The 17,208-nt window shown below is 47.7% G+C and overlaps 2 protein-coding genes and 1 long non-coding RNA gene across 3 annotated transcripts; all 3 read left to right on the plus strand.

The window, feature by feature from the left end:
* Positions 1–260: 260 nt before the first annotated feature.
* Positions 261–7,009, plus strand: PA2G4 (proliferation-associated 2G4). The gene is made up of 13 exons (XM_027542189.1): positions 261–550; positions 2,338–2,466; positions 2,719–2,824; positions 2,917–2,986; positions 3,241–3,333; positions 4,777–4,840; positions 5,085–5,163; positions 5,345–5,423; positions 5,508–5,641; positions 5,927–6,021; positions 6,125–6,252; positions 6,408–6,461; positions 6,675–7,009. The coding sequence occupies exons 1-13, from the start codon at positions 463–465 to the stop codon at positions 6,738–6,740; spliced, it is 1,185 nt and encodes a 394-aa protein (XP_027397990.1). The 5' UTR covers positions 261–462; the 3' UTR covers positions 6,741–7,009.
* Positions 7,010–9,867: 2,858 nt separating this feature from the next.
* LOC113892815 lies at positions 9,868–11,419 on the plus strand. Its single transcript, XR_003511142.1, has 4 exons — positions 9,868–9,929; positions 10,044–10,068; positions 10,790–10,812; positions 11,078–11,419. It is a non-coding gene; the product is annotated as an uncharacterized LOC113892815 (long non-coding RNA).
* Positions 11,420–11,843: 424 nt separating this feature from the next.
* ZC3H10 (zinc finger CCCH-type containing 10) lies at positions 11,844–17,191 on the plus strand. The gene is made up of 3 exons (XM_027542191.1): positions 11,844–11,924; positions 12,708–12,771; positions 14,229–17,191. The coding sequence occupies exon 3, from the start codon at positions 14,284–14,286 to the stop codon at positions 15,589–15,591; it is 1,308 nt and encodes a 435-aa protein (XP_027397992.1). The 5' UTR covers positions 11,844–11,924; positions 12,708–12,771; positions 14,229–14,283; the 3' UTR covers positions 15,592–17,191.
* Positions 17,192–17,208: the final 17 nt, after the last annotated feature.

A 17,208-nucleotide genomic window follows, 5' to 3' on the forward strand; every position in this document is an offset into this window, starting at 1 on the left:
CCCGCCCCTCTCTATTACGGGTTATCGCTCGGCGTTCCTGGTGGATATGGTTTTTCCGGGAGAAACCACGCTTCCCCTCGTGCTTTCCAACGGCTCCGCCTTCCCGCCGGAGCCTGACCCTTCCCAGCGTGCTCGGCGATTCCAGCGTGCGAGGCTCTCGGAGAGCAAGGCCCCAGGGCCTGGCTTAGGGGCGCGAAAAGCATGCTGGGGATTGTAGTTCGGTAGTCCGCGAGGGCGGCTAGGGGCTGGCAGTAGGAGGGACTCGTTGTCCCAGCATGCCCTGCGCCTCAGCCCGCGCGTTCGCAGTTTCTCGCTCTCGCCCGCCCTCCCGCTCCCTAGCTTGCTCGCGCTTTTGCTCGCGGTCTCCTCGCGGATCGAAGGGGTTCTGACCACAGCTTGTGGCTGAGAAGAGCGACAGAGGCGGCGACTCAAGAGAAACGAGGCTGCAGTGGTGGTGGGAAGATGTCGGGCGAGGACGAGCAACAGGAGCAAACTATCGCCGAGGACCTGGTCGTGACCAAGTATAAGATGGGGGGCGACATTGCTAACCGTGAGTGCGGCCTCAGGGGTCCGGATATCGAGGCTGGGAAGGGAGAGTCAAAGGAGACGGTGATGGGTTGGCTCCTGAGGGCTGGAGCGGTGGGGTCACGCACTGTGGGTTACTGAGGGCCCAGTTCAGGTCTGCTGGAGGTGGCGTGGTGGGGAGGCTCCGTGTCGCGCCTGGGACCCGAGAGTCTGGGCCTGGGCTGGAGTCCCTGGAGATGCTGGCGGACGGTCGGCAGGGCGGCTGGGAGAAGATCAGAGCTGGGCCCCTGGCCAGCTCCGACCCTAGGCCGTTGGTAAGGAGGCGAGGTGTACCTCCTGCCCCTCACCTTTCAGTTCAGATTTCTGTCTCTGATATTGGTGGCAGCGAGACCACCTCGAAAAGGAAGCGCTTCTATTTTGTCGCGGCTCCCCGCCGTCAGGAACCTGGCCGGCACGTGTTGCCAAGTCCCCTGCGGCTCGCCGGCTACCTTCCTCCGCTATGTCCCTGACACCAGCTTGCCTACCACGTGCTTTGCTGTAGTCTCGTTCTTTACTTCAACTCCTTCCCTGGTGGGGGCCGCCTTCTACTCTAGGGCCAACTCAGGGACCTTTAGAGAGCACCCCATAACTCTTGTTTGACTGTTCTTGAAGTTGTTCATTGTACCTCCAACCTGCGGAGTTGGCTTTAGTTAGTCGTCTAATTTGATCTTAGGTGTTTAACAACTTTAGGAGTGTTTTGAGGTCCTCCTCACCCCAGCCAGTCAAACCTATGAATAGTGCTGTTAAAGGGAGTCTGAAGTTAGAATCTCAGAAGTCATCCTTACTAAGATTGTGCTCTTGACTTTCTCAGCAGCTGCCTGGCACTCTCTGCAGATGTCTCGCTTTCTATTTTCTCTCTTTGCAATTAAAAACCCAGTTAGGGGACACAAAATGCTTGTCTTTGGGCTTTTAAATGGTTCTGACAGTAAAGATAGGCATTTAGGATGCTTTTGATCCTGTGACTGAAAATCTGAGTTTTTCAAACTTTCAAAGAATCACCAAAACTTGGATCACAAAAATAAAATCTGAATCCACGATGGACCATGGAGAGGGTATCGGTGAACAGAATAAATGCTTTGTAACACAATGGATATGTAGTGGTTTAAATCAGAAAAAACAATTTTCCCTCTTGCAGTTTATAACTTCTGAGGCACCTGTGAATCCCATTACCAGTTTGAAACTCTTTTGGGTCACGTACTTCTTTGAGCCCAGGGACCTAGGTTAAGTCTTCTTGGCTTGTTATTTGAAGAAATAAGTCTGCATAAATTGAGATTACTAACACCCCCTAATTGGGGTGTCTGGAAAGGAAGAAGGTAGCATTTAACAACACATCAGCTTAGAGTCAGCAATTGTATGTCTACCTTCTTGTTGTCCCTGATGCCTATAAATTTCTTCCAGTCTGCTTTGCATGTGTTGGATATCTTGGTGAGAATGCCCTTGAAGTTCATAAATCTGTCCTACCATACCACAGGTATCATCTTTGGAAAGTCTCCCTTGCCTTAGGAGACAGGTGGTGCATACCTAGCTGTCACACTATATAAAGGAGGGGAGGGAGTGTTGGATTTTTTAAGTTAAGGAAAGGAAGGTAGAGATTATAGAGATGACAGGTACATTCTAAGAGGCAAAACATATTCCTTTTTTTATCCTTAGAGCAGTGGTACTAGGGAATATTTCTCAGTTGGACTCAGAAAGCCTAAGTCCAACTTCTAGGTGTTTCTTGGACGTTAACTTAGACAACACATTCAGGACTGATACATGGGATTCTGTTCCCAGGGGTACTTCGGTCTTTGGTGGAAGCATCCTGTTCAGGTGTGTCGGTACTGAGCCTGTGTGAGAAAGGTGATGCCATGATAATGGAAGAAACGGGGAAGATTTTCAAAAAAGAAAAAGAAATGAAGAAAGGTAAAAAAAAAAAAATCCCCTACTAATTAAGTTTCACCCTTATTGAGTCCTGTTTTATTGTAATGATGCAACCTTTACCCCAGCACTGGTTGAGATATTTGGAATTGGAATGGCAAGGGGAATTCAGTTTCCCACTCAGTCCAGACTGATCAAACTTAAACAAGACCCTGAAGAAAATCCATTCATTTTTCAGAGGGGCAGGAGGGTTCTGAGAGAGCGAGCAGGGCAGTAAGGCTGATTGTCTCTTTACAGGTATTGCCTTTCCCACCAGCATTTCAGTAAATAACTGTGTATGTCACTTCTCCCCTTTGAAGAGCGACCAGGACTATATTCTCAAGGAAGGTGACTTGGTAAAAATGTAAGCTTAAACCATTTTAGAGCACTTGTCTTTTTCCTCGGCATTCACAGTAGTGCCAGTTGCTAATGCTGTACTCTGCTCTTGCCTTTCAGTGACCTTGGGGTCCACGTGGATGGCTTCATCGCTAATGTGGCTCACACTTTTGTGGTTGATGTAGCTCAGGTAGGTGGACTGCTTTGAACTCTATTCAGCCAGTGGGGAGCTGGGGAGGGCCCACTGCTGCTGGTTTTTTTTTTTTTCCCCCCACTGCTGCCTCTTATCCTCACCTACTACCACCACATTAAGTTTTGAGAGTCTCTAGAGAAATAAAAGGGGAAAGGGTGTTTTCTCTCCTGACCACTGGATACATAATGGACACACAGATATTAACTGATCAGCTTTTCGGGCAGGCACTGACTGCGTTTCCTCCTCTACAGGGGACCCAAGTAACAGGGCGGAAAGCAGACGTCATTAAGGCAGCTCACCTTTGTGCTGAAGCTGCCCTCCGCCTGGTCAAACCTGGAAATCAGGTGAGCTGTTTAGTCCAAGTCCAGAGTTTGATAGAGCCAAAGATGCATTCAGGATGTACTGCTATTCCATACTGAAAGAGAAGGAACTAAAGAGTTTAAAGAGTTTAAACCGAAGAGCTGTTAAATCTTAGTGCCTACCTTAGGTGATGTGATGCTCTCTGTAAGGGGATGGGTGGTCCCTTTCTCATGGAGCCTATAGAGGCTCCATGTTTTGGATGTGTATTGTTCCCAGAAATAATTTAAGATAGATAGCTCAATAAAACACAGATATTAAAACTAAGTTTTAAAAGCTTATAACACAAAAATAATAATAGTACCAGTAAATTGGTGGCAAAGAAAGGCCAAAGACCCTTGCAAGACAATATTAGGAAGTTCAGGGATCATAAATTTCTCATGAATTCATACAATAACATGTTAGACTACTAGTGGAGACTTTGTCTAACACTTAGATTTCAGAACCTGTTCAATACGTAAAGCATCCTCTTTCTCTGTGCTCTTCACCCTTTTCATCCATTTGTCCCCATTATCACTTAATTGCATCGTTTTTACTTCAGCCTCTGTTGTAGTTTTCTTGCGGTGGTATCTATCAAAGAGCTATTATAAAGCACTTTGAACAGTACCTGGCACATAGTTAACCCTTTTGTTAGCTATTATTATTTTATACATTGATTATTTTTATTATTTATATGCTTACTATTGTTGGAAGATACTATTAATGTAGTGGCTGTTGTCTAACTATGACATGAGACTTTCAGGATTCTCATCCCATTACCACCCACTACTGATTTAAAATGAAATAACTTCAAAATTTCCTCATCTATAAAGTGGGGAAAATTAAATTGTGCCTCATTCTCACAGGGTTGTGAAGATTGAGATGATCCATATAAAGTGATTATCACAGTACCTGACATGTAGTTTAATAATAGCTATGATTGGAAATTCACTTTCCTTTTTTTCTTAACTATAATTTAGGTGAGGATCAGCTCATGATTGAAAGAGGTAGAGGGGAAAATAAAACTTTCTGGACCCTTTCAACAGGTTAGAATGCCAGGTATCATGGACTGAACACTGTGATCAGAAAACCTGGGTTTATACTAGGTTCTTTTGGTTAACTGGTTTAACCTTGAGCAAATCATGTAACCCTTCTGAGCCTCAGTTTCCTCCTCCAGATTAGGATGTAGATTACCATACAGAATTGTTGGCACTAGTCACCTTGCAGAATTGTTGTCTAAGTAGACCATCTTTGTGATAGCGCTTTGTAAAATGGTATGCAAATTTGATTTCTAGGTTGTAGGATGCTAGGGCTATGAAATGAAAAATTACTGAGAATCATTGCATTTGCTGGAGGATATTAGAACTCAGTTCTTTTGTGCTGCTGCTTCTCATAGTAGACAACTTACTAGCTCCTGGTATTTTACGTTTTATTTGATCTTGTACTTCTAGAACACACAAGTGACAGAAGCCTGGAACAAAGTTGCCCACTCATTTAATTGCACACCAATAGAAGGTGAGACTTCAGATAGTGGGGTTGAGGGTCTCAGTATGAGTGGTTTAGCAGAATTAAGACTTTTGTTCCCTTGAGCATCCATCCTGGCTCTGGCATAGTCCAAGCCCCAAACCTCAGTGCCCCGAGTTTCCATAGCTGGGCACTTTGCTCTCATTGCCTGCTCCGTGGTTCTACTTGGGTAGGTGGGTTGGAAACCTTTGGGGATTCTAGATGAGTGGTACCACAGGCTTTGTCCTCTCTACAGGTATGCTGTCACACCAGTTGAAGCAGCATGTCATTGATGGAGAGAAAACCATTATCCAGAATCCCACAGACCAGCAGAAGTAGGTGCCCTGTATCCCATCTTCTACCTTCTGTCGTATAAGACTAGTCATGAACTTCTTCCATACTCCAGGCTAATCTTATCCACCGTCTCCTCTAACCTGGACTAATCTTATCCACCTTCTCTTCTAAGCTCCAGGAACCACTTATTGCTCCTTATTGTTCCCTTTCTGTTCCTTTTAGGAAGGACCATGAAAAAGCTGAATTTGAGGTACATGAAGTATATGCTGTGGATGTTCTCGTCAGCTCAGGAGAGGGCAAGGTGATGAACGTTTACCAGAGCCGGCAGAGAGGGGAGGCTGCGGGTGGGTTCCAAGAGCACTAGATCAGATGTGATCTTTTATAGGCCAAGGATGCAGGACAGAGAACCACCATTTACAAGAGAGACCCCTCTAAGCAGTATGGCCTGAAAATGAAAACTTCCCGTGCCTTCTTCAGTGAGGTCGAAAGGCGTTTTGATGCCATGCCCTTTACTTTAAGGTACTACTGCACTTAGCGAGGACAGGACTTGGAATAGTCTGACCCGTAGACCATACAACCAGATCTCTTTCCTTCCCCTACCCCGCTTGCCCTCCTTCCCTCTTCTACCTAGACTTGTAGCTCTGGCCTGCATGCATGCCTTCTTTCTCCCTCTCATAGGAAGTAGTGTAAAAACAATCCTACACATTATTTCTGCCTGAGGGTAGGAGTTATTTAAAAACAGTAACAAAGTGGTAAGACATGACAGGGAGTTAAGGATACCTGAATTTGTCTTTCCCTCCCCAGAGCATTTGAAGATGAGAAGAAGGCCCGCATGGGTGTGGTGGAGTGCGCCAAACATGAACTGCTACAACCATTTAATGTTCTCTATGAGAAGGAGGGTGAGTTCTGAGAAGAGAGTTGTAGTTTGAAGCCCCCAATTATGGTCCCCTTCTCCTTGAAGTCAAGGGGACATTCTATCAAAACACTTTGTTTCTCTCATAGGTGAATTTGTTGCCCAGTTTAAATTTACAGTTCTGCTTATGCCCAATGGCCCCATGCGGATAACCAGTGGTCCTTTTGAGCCTGACCTTTACAAGTCTGAGATGGAGGTCCAGGATGCAGAGCTCAAGGTTAGTGTGTGATGGAAAGGAGCAGGGACGTGGCACTTTTTTGGGGAGTGAGGACTGAGTGACGGGAAGTCCCAAGAAGAGCTACAGTGCCAAGAGTAGCACTTGGCGTTTGCTCCATGTTCCTCAAAATTTGTTTTCCTTCTTCTGTTTCGTAGGCACTCCTCCAGAGTTCTGCAAGTCGGAAAACCCAGAAAAAGAAAAAAAAGAAGGTTTGTTATGATCATCCCTCCCTGGTGGGGTGAACCTGATCGTCTTTATTCACCTTCCTGGGTCATGGTGGGGATATAGGTGTCGATATGTCCTTATTTCTCCCCATCTCAGCCCTGACCTAGAGAATTAGGAATATTCTTGTCTTTGGTCCCCCAGACAGTACCCTAAGTTATTGAAAACTGACACATCTTCTCTCCTTTCCATGAATGTAGGCCTCTAAGACTGCAGAGAATGCTACCAGTGGGGAAACTTTAGAAGAGAATGAAGCTGGGGACTGAGGTGGGTCCCATCCCCCCAGCTTGTCACTCCTGCCTCATCCCCTTCCCACCACACCCCAGGCTCTGTGAAGTGCAGTTCGACTTCTCAACCCAGGACCGCGAGCAGAGCGGGGTCTCCCTGTCCTCCTCCCAGTCCCCCATCCCAGCCCCCTTCCAACAACAACCAGCTCCAACTGACTCTGGTCTTGGGAGGCCAGGCTTCCCAGCCACCGAAGACTACTTTAAATAGGAAAGAGAAATTGAATAATAAAATCAGGAGTCAAAATCCATCGTTTTCAAGCCCCTCTTTCTAGCCTTTTTCTACTAATCTGCTTGGTCAAGGTTTATGGCCCTACAACAGAACGGGAGGAGGCTAACATAGCCACCACCACTAAAAACTCAGATGAAATTTTTTTATACCACTCCAGTGTCAGCATTTTCCCATCTGTTGGGGCTTGTTCCTCTCTCTGTTCCCACTTTCCCCAAGTCTTTTATCAGGCCTCAAAATAGAGAGGAGCTATTCTTCAGACTATTTTTCTTCACATGTGGCAGATTCCTTTTATGATCCAGGCTGTCGAGCCAGGCCCCTCCCGTTTTTAGGAGCTGGAGCCTGCATTTACCAATGGATTCTCATCTGTCAATTGGATCCTCATTTGTAAATCTTTGTAGTCAGTTTTGTTCTACAGGACAGTGTTTCTTCCCTCCACAAGGCTGTAAAGAAGTAATCCATCTCAACCTTGTCCATTTCTTTGAAGTCAGTGGGGTTCTTCCCTTGCTCCATCTTAGAAACCTGAGCTGGAAGCTCCACTGTGGTTTTGTTCCCTGTTTGAAATATTTTGACCTCCCTTCCTTGAAAGAAAGATGTGTAACCAGAGGAGCAGACTGAAGAGACAAAACTCCTGGCTTTCTGAAGCTGTGGACTTGGATTAATTGCTAGGGGTTTGGAGAGAAAGGTGACCTTTCAGTACCTCTGGCATGCTGTCCCAGGGAACTAGGGCTCCCACTAACTTATGAGGTTTTTAAACACATTGAAAATGACATGGCATTAAAATAAATTTGGATTTGCTCATAATCATGTGTCTGTATGCTGCTCTTATTTGATGGTGGTGGGAGAGTGAGCTGAAGTGATCATTTGGAACCAGTTTTGGGGGGTTTTTTGGCCTTGCCTCATGTCATGCAGGATCTTGGTTTTCCAACCAAGGATCAAACCTGTACCCCCTGCAGTGGAAGCATGGAATCGAAACCACTGGACTGCCAGGGAAATCCCTGGAACCAGTTTTCTAAAATACTGAATACCTTGGGTTGGGGGAAGACATAAAAATCCTGGATTTTGTGATTTAACAGTTTATTTTCTATGGGAGTTTGGTCTAGTTTTCTGAAATAAAAACATAGCCCTTAGTGCTGACACTATTTAGAACACTTAATGTATGGATGTGAGAGTTGGACTGTGAAGAAAGCTGAGCACCAAAGAATTGATGCTTTTGAACTGTGGTGTTGAAGACATTTGAGAGTCCCTTCGACTGCAAGGAGATCCAACCAGTCCATTCTAAAGATCAGTCCTGGGTGTTCTTTGGAAGGAATGATGCTAGAGCTGAAACTCCAGTACTTTGGCCACCTCATGCGAAGAGTTGACTCATTGGAAAAGACTCTGATGCTGGGAGGGATTGGGGGCAGGAGGAAAAGGGGACGACAGAGGATGAGATGGCTGGATGGCATCACCGACTTGATGGACGTGAGTTTGAGTGAACTCTGGGAGTTGATGGACAGGGAGGCCTGTCGTGCTGCGATTGATGGGGTTGCAGAGTCGGACACGACTGAGCAACTGAACTGAACTGAATGTTTATTGCAAAAAAAAAAAATAAATAAACTGCAAAGTGATTATCTTGGATTAGGAAGCCAGGAAGAATGCCTAAGTGTTAACACATTTTTTTCAGGCCACCCTGAGGTTTGATGGGTAATGCATGTATTAGAGCATTTTTTATGTTACTGCTGACCTGAAGATACATTACATAATTACGAATTAAACTGAACACAGATCTTTTCGTAAGAGTTCATAGCAATCAACAGGTGAAATCCCAGTGGGTTTGATATCTTGGCGTGGGTGGGGGGCGTGGTATTTTTGTTTTCAAACACATTACAGTCCATTGGTGACAATACTAGAACCACTTAAGCACTTGAAACGAGGGTCGGAAATTTAGAAACCTAATTTTCCAGAACTACAAAGGTTAAATGTTCTAAAGAAAACACTAAAAAAAGGAATCATAACAAGCCTCAATCCATCTTATAGTGAATAAGGTGAAGTCTGTATGATGAAGGGTTTTCTTTCATCCTTCATAATACACGTTTTTAGGTGCTTCTGACCTAACCATATCTTGATACTGGGAAGCTGTCATACCACCAAATACAATTCGTGCCTAAAGATACATGTAGCTGATCGGGCTTTCCTTCTGTCAATTAATTAGATCTGTCTTTAATTTGTTAATTTGACACGACTGAAGCGATTTACCACACACACTATGCAGAGGGAGAATCACTGAAGTATCTTCTAACAAGATGCATTGTGGCCAGGAATGTTATGATATTCTGCCTCAGGCATTGCAGGGAAAGACCACAGTTGCCTAGGACAAAAAGAGTTCATTTTCCACAGTAAAAAAAGGTCTCTTTTTGTAGTAAAACAGCTTTCTCAATTCCCCGCTGAATTGCAATCTTAGGACCTTTGAAAGTTCCAAACTCGAACCTGCAGATATTTAGCTTAATAAATAAGGTAAACCAGTAAAACAAGTCAGGACTTTTTGTACAGTCCGCCTCGATCCACAGTAAAATGGAGGATGTCTCCAGAAAACTGCAACTCCCATGAAGCAACGAGAGAGAAGGCGGAAGTAGCTACCCTTTGCTCGTTTTGCACTTCTAGGTCTCTTATTGGAAATATGTGCTCATATCTACATAATATGGTATCCTCATAATAAAACAGGTGAGAGGAATCTTGTACATCAAAATACTAATTTCCAACAGAATTTCCCTAGCTCAATCACTTTTCACACACCAGCAAACTGCCAAAAGCTATCGTTACGCCCCTTGGGCTACCCCGCCCCCCGGGGGGGGGGGCGGGATGGCCAGGGCGAGAAAGCGGAAGTGACGACACTGAGTATTCCATTAAATATCCGTAGGCGGGCCCCTGGCGATCTCTCGGCCTTAGCGCCATCTTTTGAGGTGAGTGTTAGTGATGGCTGTGTTCGTGTTCCGACTACAATCCATAAACATCTGATCTCTGCACTCACCATCATTACAGCAAACTAACCGCAGACTTTTTTTCTTTACCCGTAGAAACCTCTGCGCCATGAGAGCGAAGGTAAGCAGTCCCTGCCAGTGAGCTAAAGCTGTAAGAATTGGCTGTTGGTAGGGGAGACCTTGGCAAGGGAAATCGGCCATCGTTCCAGTGTCGCCGGGTTCTCAGATTGTGCTCACGGGCTAGTGGGAGAGGAAGGATAGTTTGAGGAGAAGCAGAATAAGTGGTGGGTAAGTTGTGTGGGGAGAAGCAGAATAGGTGGTAGGTAAGTTCTGTGGCGAGAGATGCTGAAAGTGGGAGAGGGCGCATGCAGGCAGGATTCAGGGTTTTACGTCTGGGATCCAGGTGGCAGTCCAGATTGCTGATGGACTCGGGGTTTTGCGTCTGGGATCCAGGTGGCAGTCCAGATTGTTGATGTGGTTTACTGCGACTAAGCCCTCCTACTTGATCAAGAATCCACCCGGTTCTAAATAGTGCTTTTCATGAAAGTTGTGAAAGTGTTAGTCGCTCAGTCGTGTCCGACTCTTGCGATCCCGTGAACTGTAGCCCGCCAGGCTGCTCTGCCCATGGAATTTTCCAGGCAAGAATACTGGAGTGGGTTGCCATTCCCTTTTCCAGGTAATCTCCCTTACGCAGGGATTGAACCTGAGTCTCCTGCATTGCAGGCAGATTCTTTACCGTCTAAACCACCGAGGAAGCCTCCCCTAGTGTTCTTCATATCCCTATCTAAACTTGTTACTGAAACTAATGATATCTTGTTTTATTCTCTGTCCTTGGTTGCCAGTGGAGGAAGAAGCGAATGCGCAGGTATGCTGGGACGTAGTTAGTACTGGCGGGGGGCGCGGGGGGAGTGGAGCAAAGTGGACAAACCTTGGGACGAACATTTGGTTTAGAAATCCAAAACAACTTATGAGCATTGACTGGCCAAAGCCATGAATTGGGCAGAAGACGACAGAATCGTAGTGTTGATTGATTTTACCTGTCCCTTGTATTGGGTGCACATTTAAGATTGAAGGGAAAGACTGAACTCGGGTTTGTGGGCCCGAGGTGTATTCTTATGTCTGGTTTTCAGGCTGAAGCGCAAAAGAAGAAAGATGAGGCAGAGGTCCAAGTAAACTTGTACACCCATGGAAGCCACAGAAGCAGAAACAAGGGAAGCCAGAGGCCAGGGACGCTGGTACAAAGTGTGGACTGCATGCCTACTATCTAGAACTTATCAATGGATCTGGAACATCTATGGCCATTCTGATCACCTTGACCACCTTTGCGAGACCTACCTTGCTCATATCAAAGCCGTCCCTTTTGGTCCATTGCCCTGGACCTGTGATAACTATGGACTAGTTCTCTTCTCAGTTGTGGCTGAATGTAACGTGTACAATAAATCATCTCTTTTGCTGTCTTAGCGGAAGAAAAATTTTGTGTGTTATGTGGTTTTTTATGGTTACACTAGCTGGGGATTCTCTATCAGTACAGTCTGTCTCTACTCCCTGCTGTAGAAAAAGTCAAGCTTTATATCTACAAGTCGGGGGGCGGGGAGGTGTGGGTTCCGGTCTTACGAGCTGCTAGAGTATTGGGTGGCCTTTACTTCCTGGAAAGGGCGTAAACGCCACGGACGGTTTTCAAGTTGATTTCGCGGGCATAGGAGTAACCAGGTCCGCTCTTATCTAGGTTCACGTTACAGAATTCCGCTTTAAGGCGTTTTGCCATTGGGTCGGGTTGCCATGGTGACACGCAAAGCTTGCTGGGAACTTCCTGCTGCTAGTCGCGCAAGTATTTCGCACACCACAGAGTGTGGTTCCGGGTCTGGTAGCTAGAGCGTCATTTCTTCCGCAGGAAGCGGAAGGGCGGTAGGGTAGGCGGCTCTTTGTCGAAGCTAGAGGACCGGCAGGCGGCAGCAGCAACTACGGCGGCGGCGGCAGGTGAGGGAGGCGGGAGACTTAGGTGGAGGCCGCGCCCGGAGGGGAGGAGTCGGGGCCGGCCCAGCGGCTGGGCTCGGCCGGGCTACACAAGGCCCCCCAGGACCGAGTTGGCTGTTCCTCACGTCGTAGGGCCGAACCCCTTTTCTGACTGACCCCGCTTCGCGAGCAAACGCCAGCTCCGTGACGTCACACCCTTGCCCATCCCCTCTGCTTGATGTCACCTGGAGTTCCCTTCCCCGCTTCACTTCGTGCTCCCTAGTGTCCTATTCATGTGGTCCCCGGCAGAGCTCCGGCGGCACTGCACAGAACCTGCCAGGCCAAAGACTTGCTCCGGGAAACTCTTAGGACTTTTTTCCCCCCAGACTCTGGGGTGTTGAGAAGCGTCATAATCACCACCCCTAAGTCTAACCCGCCATCCTATTGCACTGTCAGTCGCAGCCCTTGCACGGCCCCCTATTCGGAGTTCCTAACCCCAACCCGACTCCGGGCTTTGATCCCTACATTCTCCTTCATCTCCAGAAGCGTCCCTTACCCTTTGTTCACTCAGAGCTAGTTTTCCAACTCTTTCTCCTAGGCTCTCCAAATTAGTTCTGTCCCATACTACTCTTCTTACTGGCAGCTTCTCCCCTTGACAGGGGAAGTTCAATTTGAATCCGAAGGAAATCTTGGAGTGCCTAGAGCTCTTTCCATTTTGTCAGACTTCATTCTTGCAGCAGCAACCACCCTGTAGTTCTCCATTCTTACCCCTTCTCACACCCAAGTCTCTGTTTTTCTCCTGCTCAGAACCCAGCAGTGATGTGGAGGTGGAGACCCACAGGAGCCCCGGACTTCACCTGAGCTACCTCAGGTATCACGCAATCCTGGGAAAGTTGGGTGGGGAAGAGATCTGCTTCTGGTGGGACTTGTAACATGGGTCAGGCTTGGATAGATGCCATTTATTATTCAGCAGGTCAGTTCCCTTTTAGTAAAAGTTTGTATCTTTTCTTTTCCCACTCTTTTCCTTGATTGCTTTTACTATTCTGGGACTACCTCCCTTTGGAGAAAGAGGACCTCTTTTTTACAGATTCTCTTGCAATTCTGGCCTGTGATCCAGTTGGTATATTTTCGGGATCATTTTGCCTTGAAAGCAAAGTCAAGATAACAGACTGGGTGGTTGGGGGCCATCAAGGCCAAAGAAGTTGTAAAGATTCCTTATACTCAAGGGGAAACAATATGAAGTTTTCCTATTTGAACAGCAGGGGGAGCCTGAACACTGCTTAGGAAAGGCTTAGGAGGTCAGACACGTGGTAGCAGGGACTCCTAGTCTTGTTGGGGGTGGGGAAAGGAGAGGGCTAGAACCAGGGCAGTGGACTGACATTCCTGAGATCTCTTGGGAAAGAAGAGACTTAAAAAGCTTTTATAGAGTCTATAAATAAAGAGGATCTTCTTGGAGTGAGGAATGGTGTGGTTTGATGTCAGATCCTTCCATGGAGGGTAGGAGGGGTATAGAGTGAAGAAAGACAGGTTATTTGTTCCTGTGAAATTAACACCTTTCTATTGCCTTGATCTTGCCACAAATGGTTTTGTCCTTTGGGGGTCTATAAGTGGAGATTCTAGCTGTCGAACTCTTCCCCTGAAATGGAGGGGAGGGGGCTGACCATCCTAGAGTTGAGAATAGTGGTAATCTGGGAGAGAACTCCAAAAAATGACAAATTTAGATATTGCCCTCAAGGTGGTGATACCAGTCTCTTTACTCAGGACTTCCTGGGGTCTGGAGATCTATTTCTTCACACAGTCCTCATCTCACATCCCATGGAAGAGGGGAACAGGGAAGCAATGTCACCAGTATCCCATTATCCATTGCCGTTAGTAGCTCACCAGCTTATCTTAGCCAGAGTTCCTAGTCTCCTCTTAGCCTGATCAGACACCGACAGCAGTTTTAATTTTGTTTCCACAAATTTAATAAGGTCAGTTCAGGAGGTGAAATAAAATCCAACACTAATCTCTCCCTCTGCCTCTTTGGCATGTCATGGTTATATGGCTTCACCATATAACTCTTGGGGTTATATGGTGGCTTCACCCCAACTCTTCCTGCTCCATCAGCCAGGCAAGTGTGAATCATTCTGACACAGACCAGGAGCACAGGGCCTGGGCAGGACTTCTGATAAGCCAGCCAGTCCAGGCAGAGTGCTCATCCGTTAGCTTCTCCATCTCCAATACCATTGTCCCTCTGGCCTGCCTGTTGCTGGACTACCTGCCTGATAGTCAGGAAGAGTTTGGCCTTTCTGGAGGACTCCAGTTTGACACAGTTCTTCTCTTTCCTAGTGGTCACCAAGAGTGGCAAGAAAAGGAAGAAAGCCCTGAGTTGGGAGGGACCAGGATGCCTGACCGGGACAGCTATGCCAACGGCACTGGGAGCAGCAGTGGAGGCCCTGGAGGTGGTGGCAGCGAGGAGGCCAGTGGGACAGGGGCAGGCAGTGGCGGGGCCAGCTCAGATGCCATCTGTAGAGACTTCCTGAGGAATGTGTGCAAGCGAGGGAAGCGTTGCCGCTATCGCCATCCAGACATGAGTGAGGTGTCCAACTTGGGGGTAAGCAAAAATGAGTTCATCTTCTGCCATGACTTCCAGAACAAGGAGTGTAGCCGCCCTAACTGCCGATTCATCCATGGCTCCAAGGAGGATGAGGATGGCTATAAAAAGACAGGAGAGCTGCCTCCTCGGCTGAGGCAGAAAGTGGCAGCTGGCCTAGGCCTGTCACCAGCTGATCTACCAAATGGGAAGGAGGAGGTCCCAATCTGCCGTGACTTTCTCAAGGGTGACTGCCAGAGAGGAGCCAAGTGCAAGTTCCGTCACCTGCAACGGGATTTTGAGTTTGATGCTCGGGGTGGAGGCGGCACTGGTGGTGGGGGTTCAACAGGCCCCATTCCCCCAGGACGACGTCATGATCTCTATGATATTTATGACCTCCCTGACAGGGGCTTTGAGGACCATGAACCAGGCCCCAAGCGCCGGCGAGGTGGATGCTGCCCCCAAGATGGTCCCCATTTTGAATCCTATGACTACAGCCTGGCTCCACCCCGAGGGGTGGAGTGCAGACTGCTAGAGGAGGAGAATGCCATGCTCAGGAAGCGGGTAGAGGAGCTCAAGAAGCAGGTCAGCAACCTTCTGGCTACCAATGAAGTACTGCTGGAACAAAATGCACAGTTCCGCAATCAGGCCAAGGTCATGACCCTGAGCTCCACTGCACCAGCAACTGAACAGACTCTGGCCCCCACCGTGGGTACTGTCGCCACTTTTAACCATGGCATTGCCCAGACTCACACTACTCTCAGCAGCCAGGCTCTGCAGCCTCGCCCTGTGTCCCAGCAAGAACTGGTGGCCCCTGCTGGAGCTCCGGCTGCTCCCCCAACTAATGCTGCACCTCCTGCTGCCCCACCACCCCCACCCCCACACTTGAACCCAGAGATCGCGCCACTGTCAGCTGCTCTGGCTCAAACAATTGCCCAGGGAATGGCACCCCCACCTGTATCCATGGCTCCTGTGGCTGTATCAGTGGCTCCTGTGGCCCCTGTGGCTGTATCGATGGCCCAACCCTTGGCAGGAATCACAATGAGCCACACCACCACCCCCATGGTGACTTATCCCATCGCTTCCCAGAGCATGCGAATCACAGCTATGCCACACTGATGGGGCTAATGGACACTCCCCTGGTATAGTCTCCCAGGGCTGGAGTTGAGGGGCCTTCACCCACACACCTAGTCCTCCAGAGCCCTGTCCAAAGGGCTCACTCATGAACTAGGATGAGAGACTGCGAGGAGTTTGCTTCTGAGAAGGGATTGGGTTGGTGTGTTTCCTCCCACCTGCCTTTTATGAGGCTCCTCTTGTCCATCTTCCTTCAAGCCTCACGGGCTTGCGTAGGAGTGCAGACTGAAAGCCACAGACGAAGGACTGACTGAGGGGCGTGTGTCCTCTGATGGGAATTTGGGGGACATCCTTGGTCTTGTCCTCTTTTCTGCACAGCACAGGTTCCAGCACTGGCTTTGGAAGGAAAAAATACCCTGCCCAGAGGGGAAGCCAGGAAAGAATAGGAAGTGGGTGGCCAGGAGAGAAGGCCTGTTAGGAGCCTTCATACAGTTTGGGGCCTAGTTGAGTTGGACAATATAGGAACTGCTCCTGGGCCCGTGGGAAGATGGGGACCATAGTACTCCAGCCCAAAGACTAGGGGAGGCATTCATTACCTTGGCTTGACCTGGACATCCAGAGGGCAGGGCCAACCACGTTCCAAAGAAATAAAAAAAGTTATTTTTGACAAAGGAGGCAGTGAAAACTTGCTTAGATATTCTGTGTGGAAGATGGGAGCAGTAAATAGATGTCATGCCAAAATGGAATAAAGACCCCACTCTCACATAGCTTGGGTAAGGATGGATGAAGGCCAGTGTAGAAGGGTAAGGGCCCAGAGAAAGATCAGATGGGGCTTCAGGGAAGGTACTTTGTGGGGTAAAACCATTGGAGCCACCTTGTCTAGTTTAAAAATAGTCCCATCCATTCTGGTTTCTATCTGCATGTACTATTCCCAGGTTGCCTTAGTAACCAGGGTTCCCAGGGTCATTTAGGGGGGCAGGTACTAAGGAGGGTGGATGTGCTGGGAAATGGGAATGGGATATGTGTCGACAGAGCCTTCCCTTATTCAAACACAGCAGGGCAGGTGGCAGTTTCTCTCTGAGTTGTTGACAGCAACATCCCTCCTACCGCATCCTTTTCTCAGTTCCCAGTGCCTTAAGCCTTCAAGGCTTAAGAGGTGCTGGGGAAAGGAGAGTTCTTCTGGGGACACAAACCTCGGGGTTCATCCCTTACTTTCCTCTGCTTCCACATAGGACCACAGAGGTTTTAAATCCAGTTAAGAGTCAGTAAAGCCAAGGGTCCCAGTAGCCAAACCTCAGTTCCTCCTCAGCTCGTGGCTGATGTAGGGGAAACAACTCAGGGGAACAGTCTAATGGGACAGTGGATTTGGGGGTAGAGAAAGTGATCCTGGTTTATTCTTCCCCCATCATATCTCGTGCTACCTCTTGCTCTTGTTTGGTTGATCATTCAGTATACACCTGGGATTGGAGATGGTGGACTAAGTCAAGACCAGTTATTTTTAAAAAAGGGGAGGGGGCGCAAAAGACTGAAGATGGGCAAATACTGAAATATTGTTTGTGGATTCTAGAAGCCACACATTGATAAGCTTAATGTTGATTTTCTGATACAATTCTGGATTATTAAAGAGATGGTTTATGAGCATTTAGACAAATGTGATCATAG

This window comes from Bos indicus x Bos taurus, chromosome 5, assembly GCF_003369695.1.
Source record: "Bos indicus x Bos taurus breed Angus x Brahman F1 hybrid chromosome 5, Bos_hybrid_MaternalHap_v2.0, whole genome shotgun sequence".
Classification (NCBI taxonomy): domain Eukaryota; kingdom Metazoa; phylum Chordata; class Mammalia; order Artiodactyla; family Bovidae; genus Bos; species Bos indicus x Bos taurus.

Excerpts from the sequence above, each read along its gene's own strand:
- PA2G4 (XM_027542189.1), top strand. The coding sequence starts at position 463 with ATGTCGGGCGAGGACGAGCAACAGGAGCAAACTATCGCCGAGGACCTG. Across the intron at positions 2,467-2,718 it reads AGAAAAAGAAATGAAGAAAG|GTATTGCCTTTCCCACCAGC; the intron begins GTAAAAAAAAAA and ends GTCTCTTTACAG. Across the intron at positions 2,987-3,240 it reads TTGTGGTTGATGTAGCTCAG|GGGACCCAAGTAACAGGGCG; the intron begins GTAGGTGGACTG and ends CCTCCTCTACAG.
- ZC3H10 (XM_027542191.1), top strand. The coding sequence starts at position 14,284 with ATGCCTGACCGGGACAGCTATGCCAACGGCACTGGGAGCAGCAGTGGA.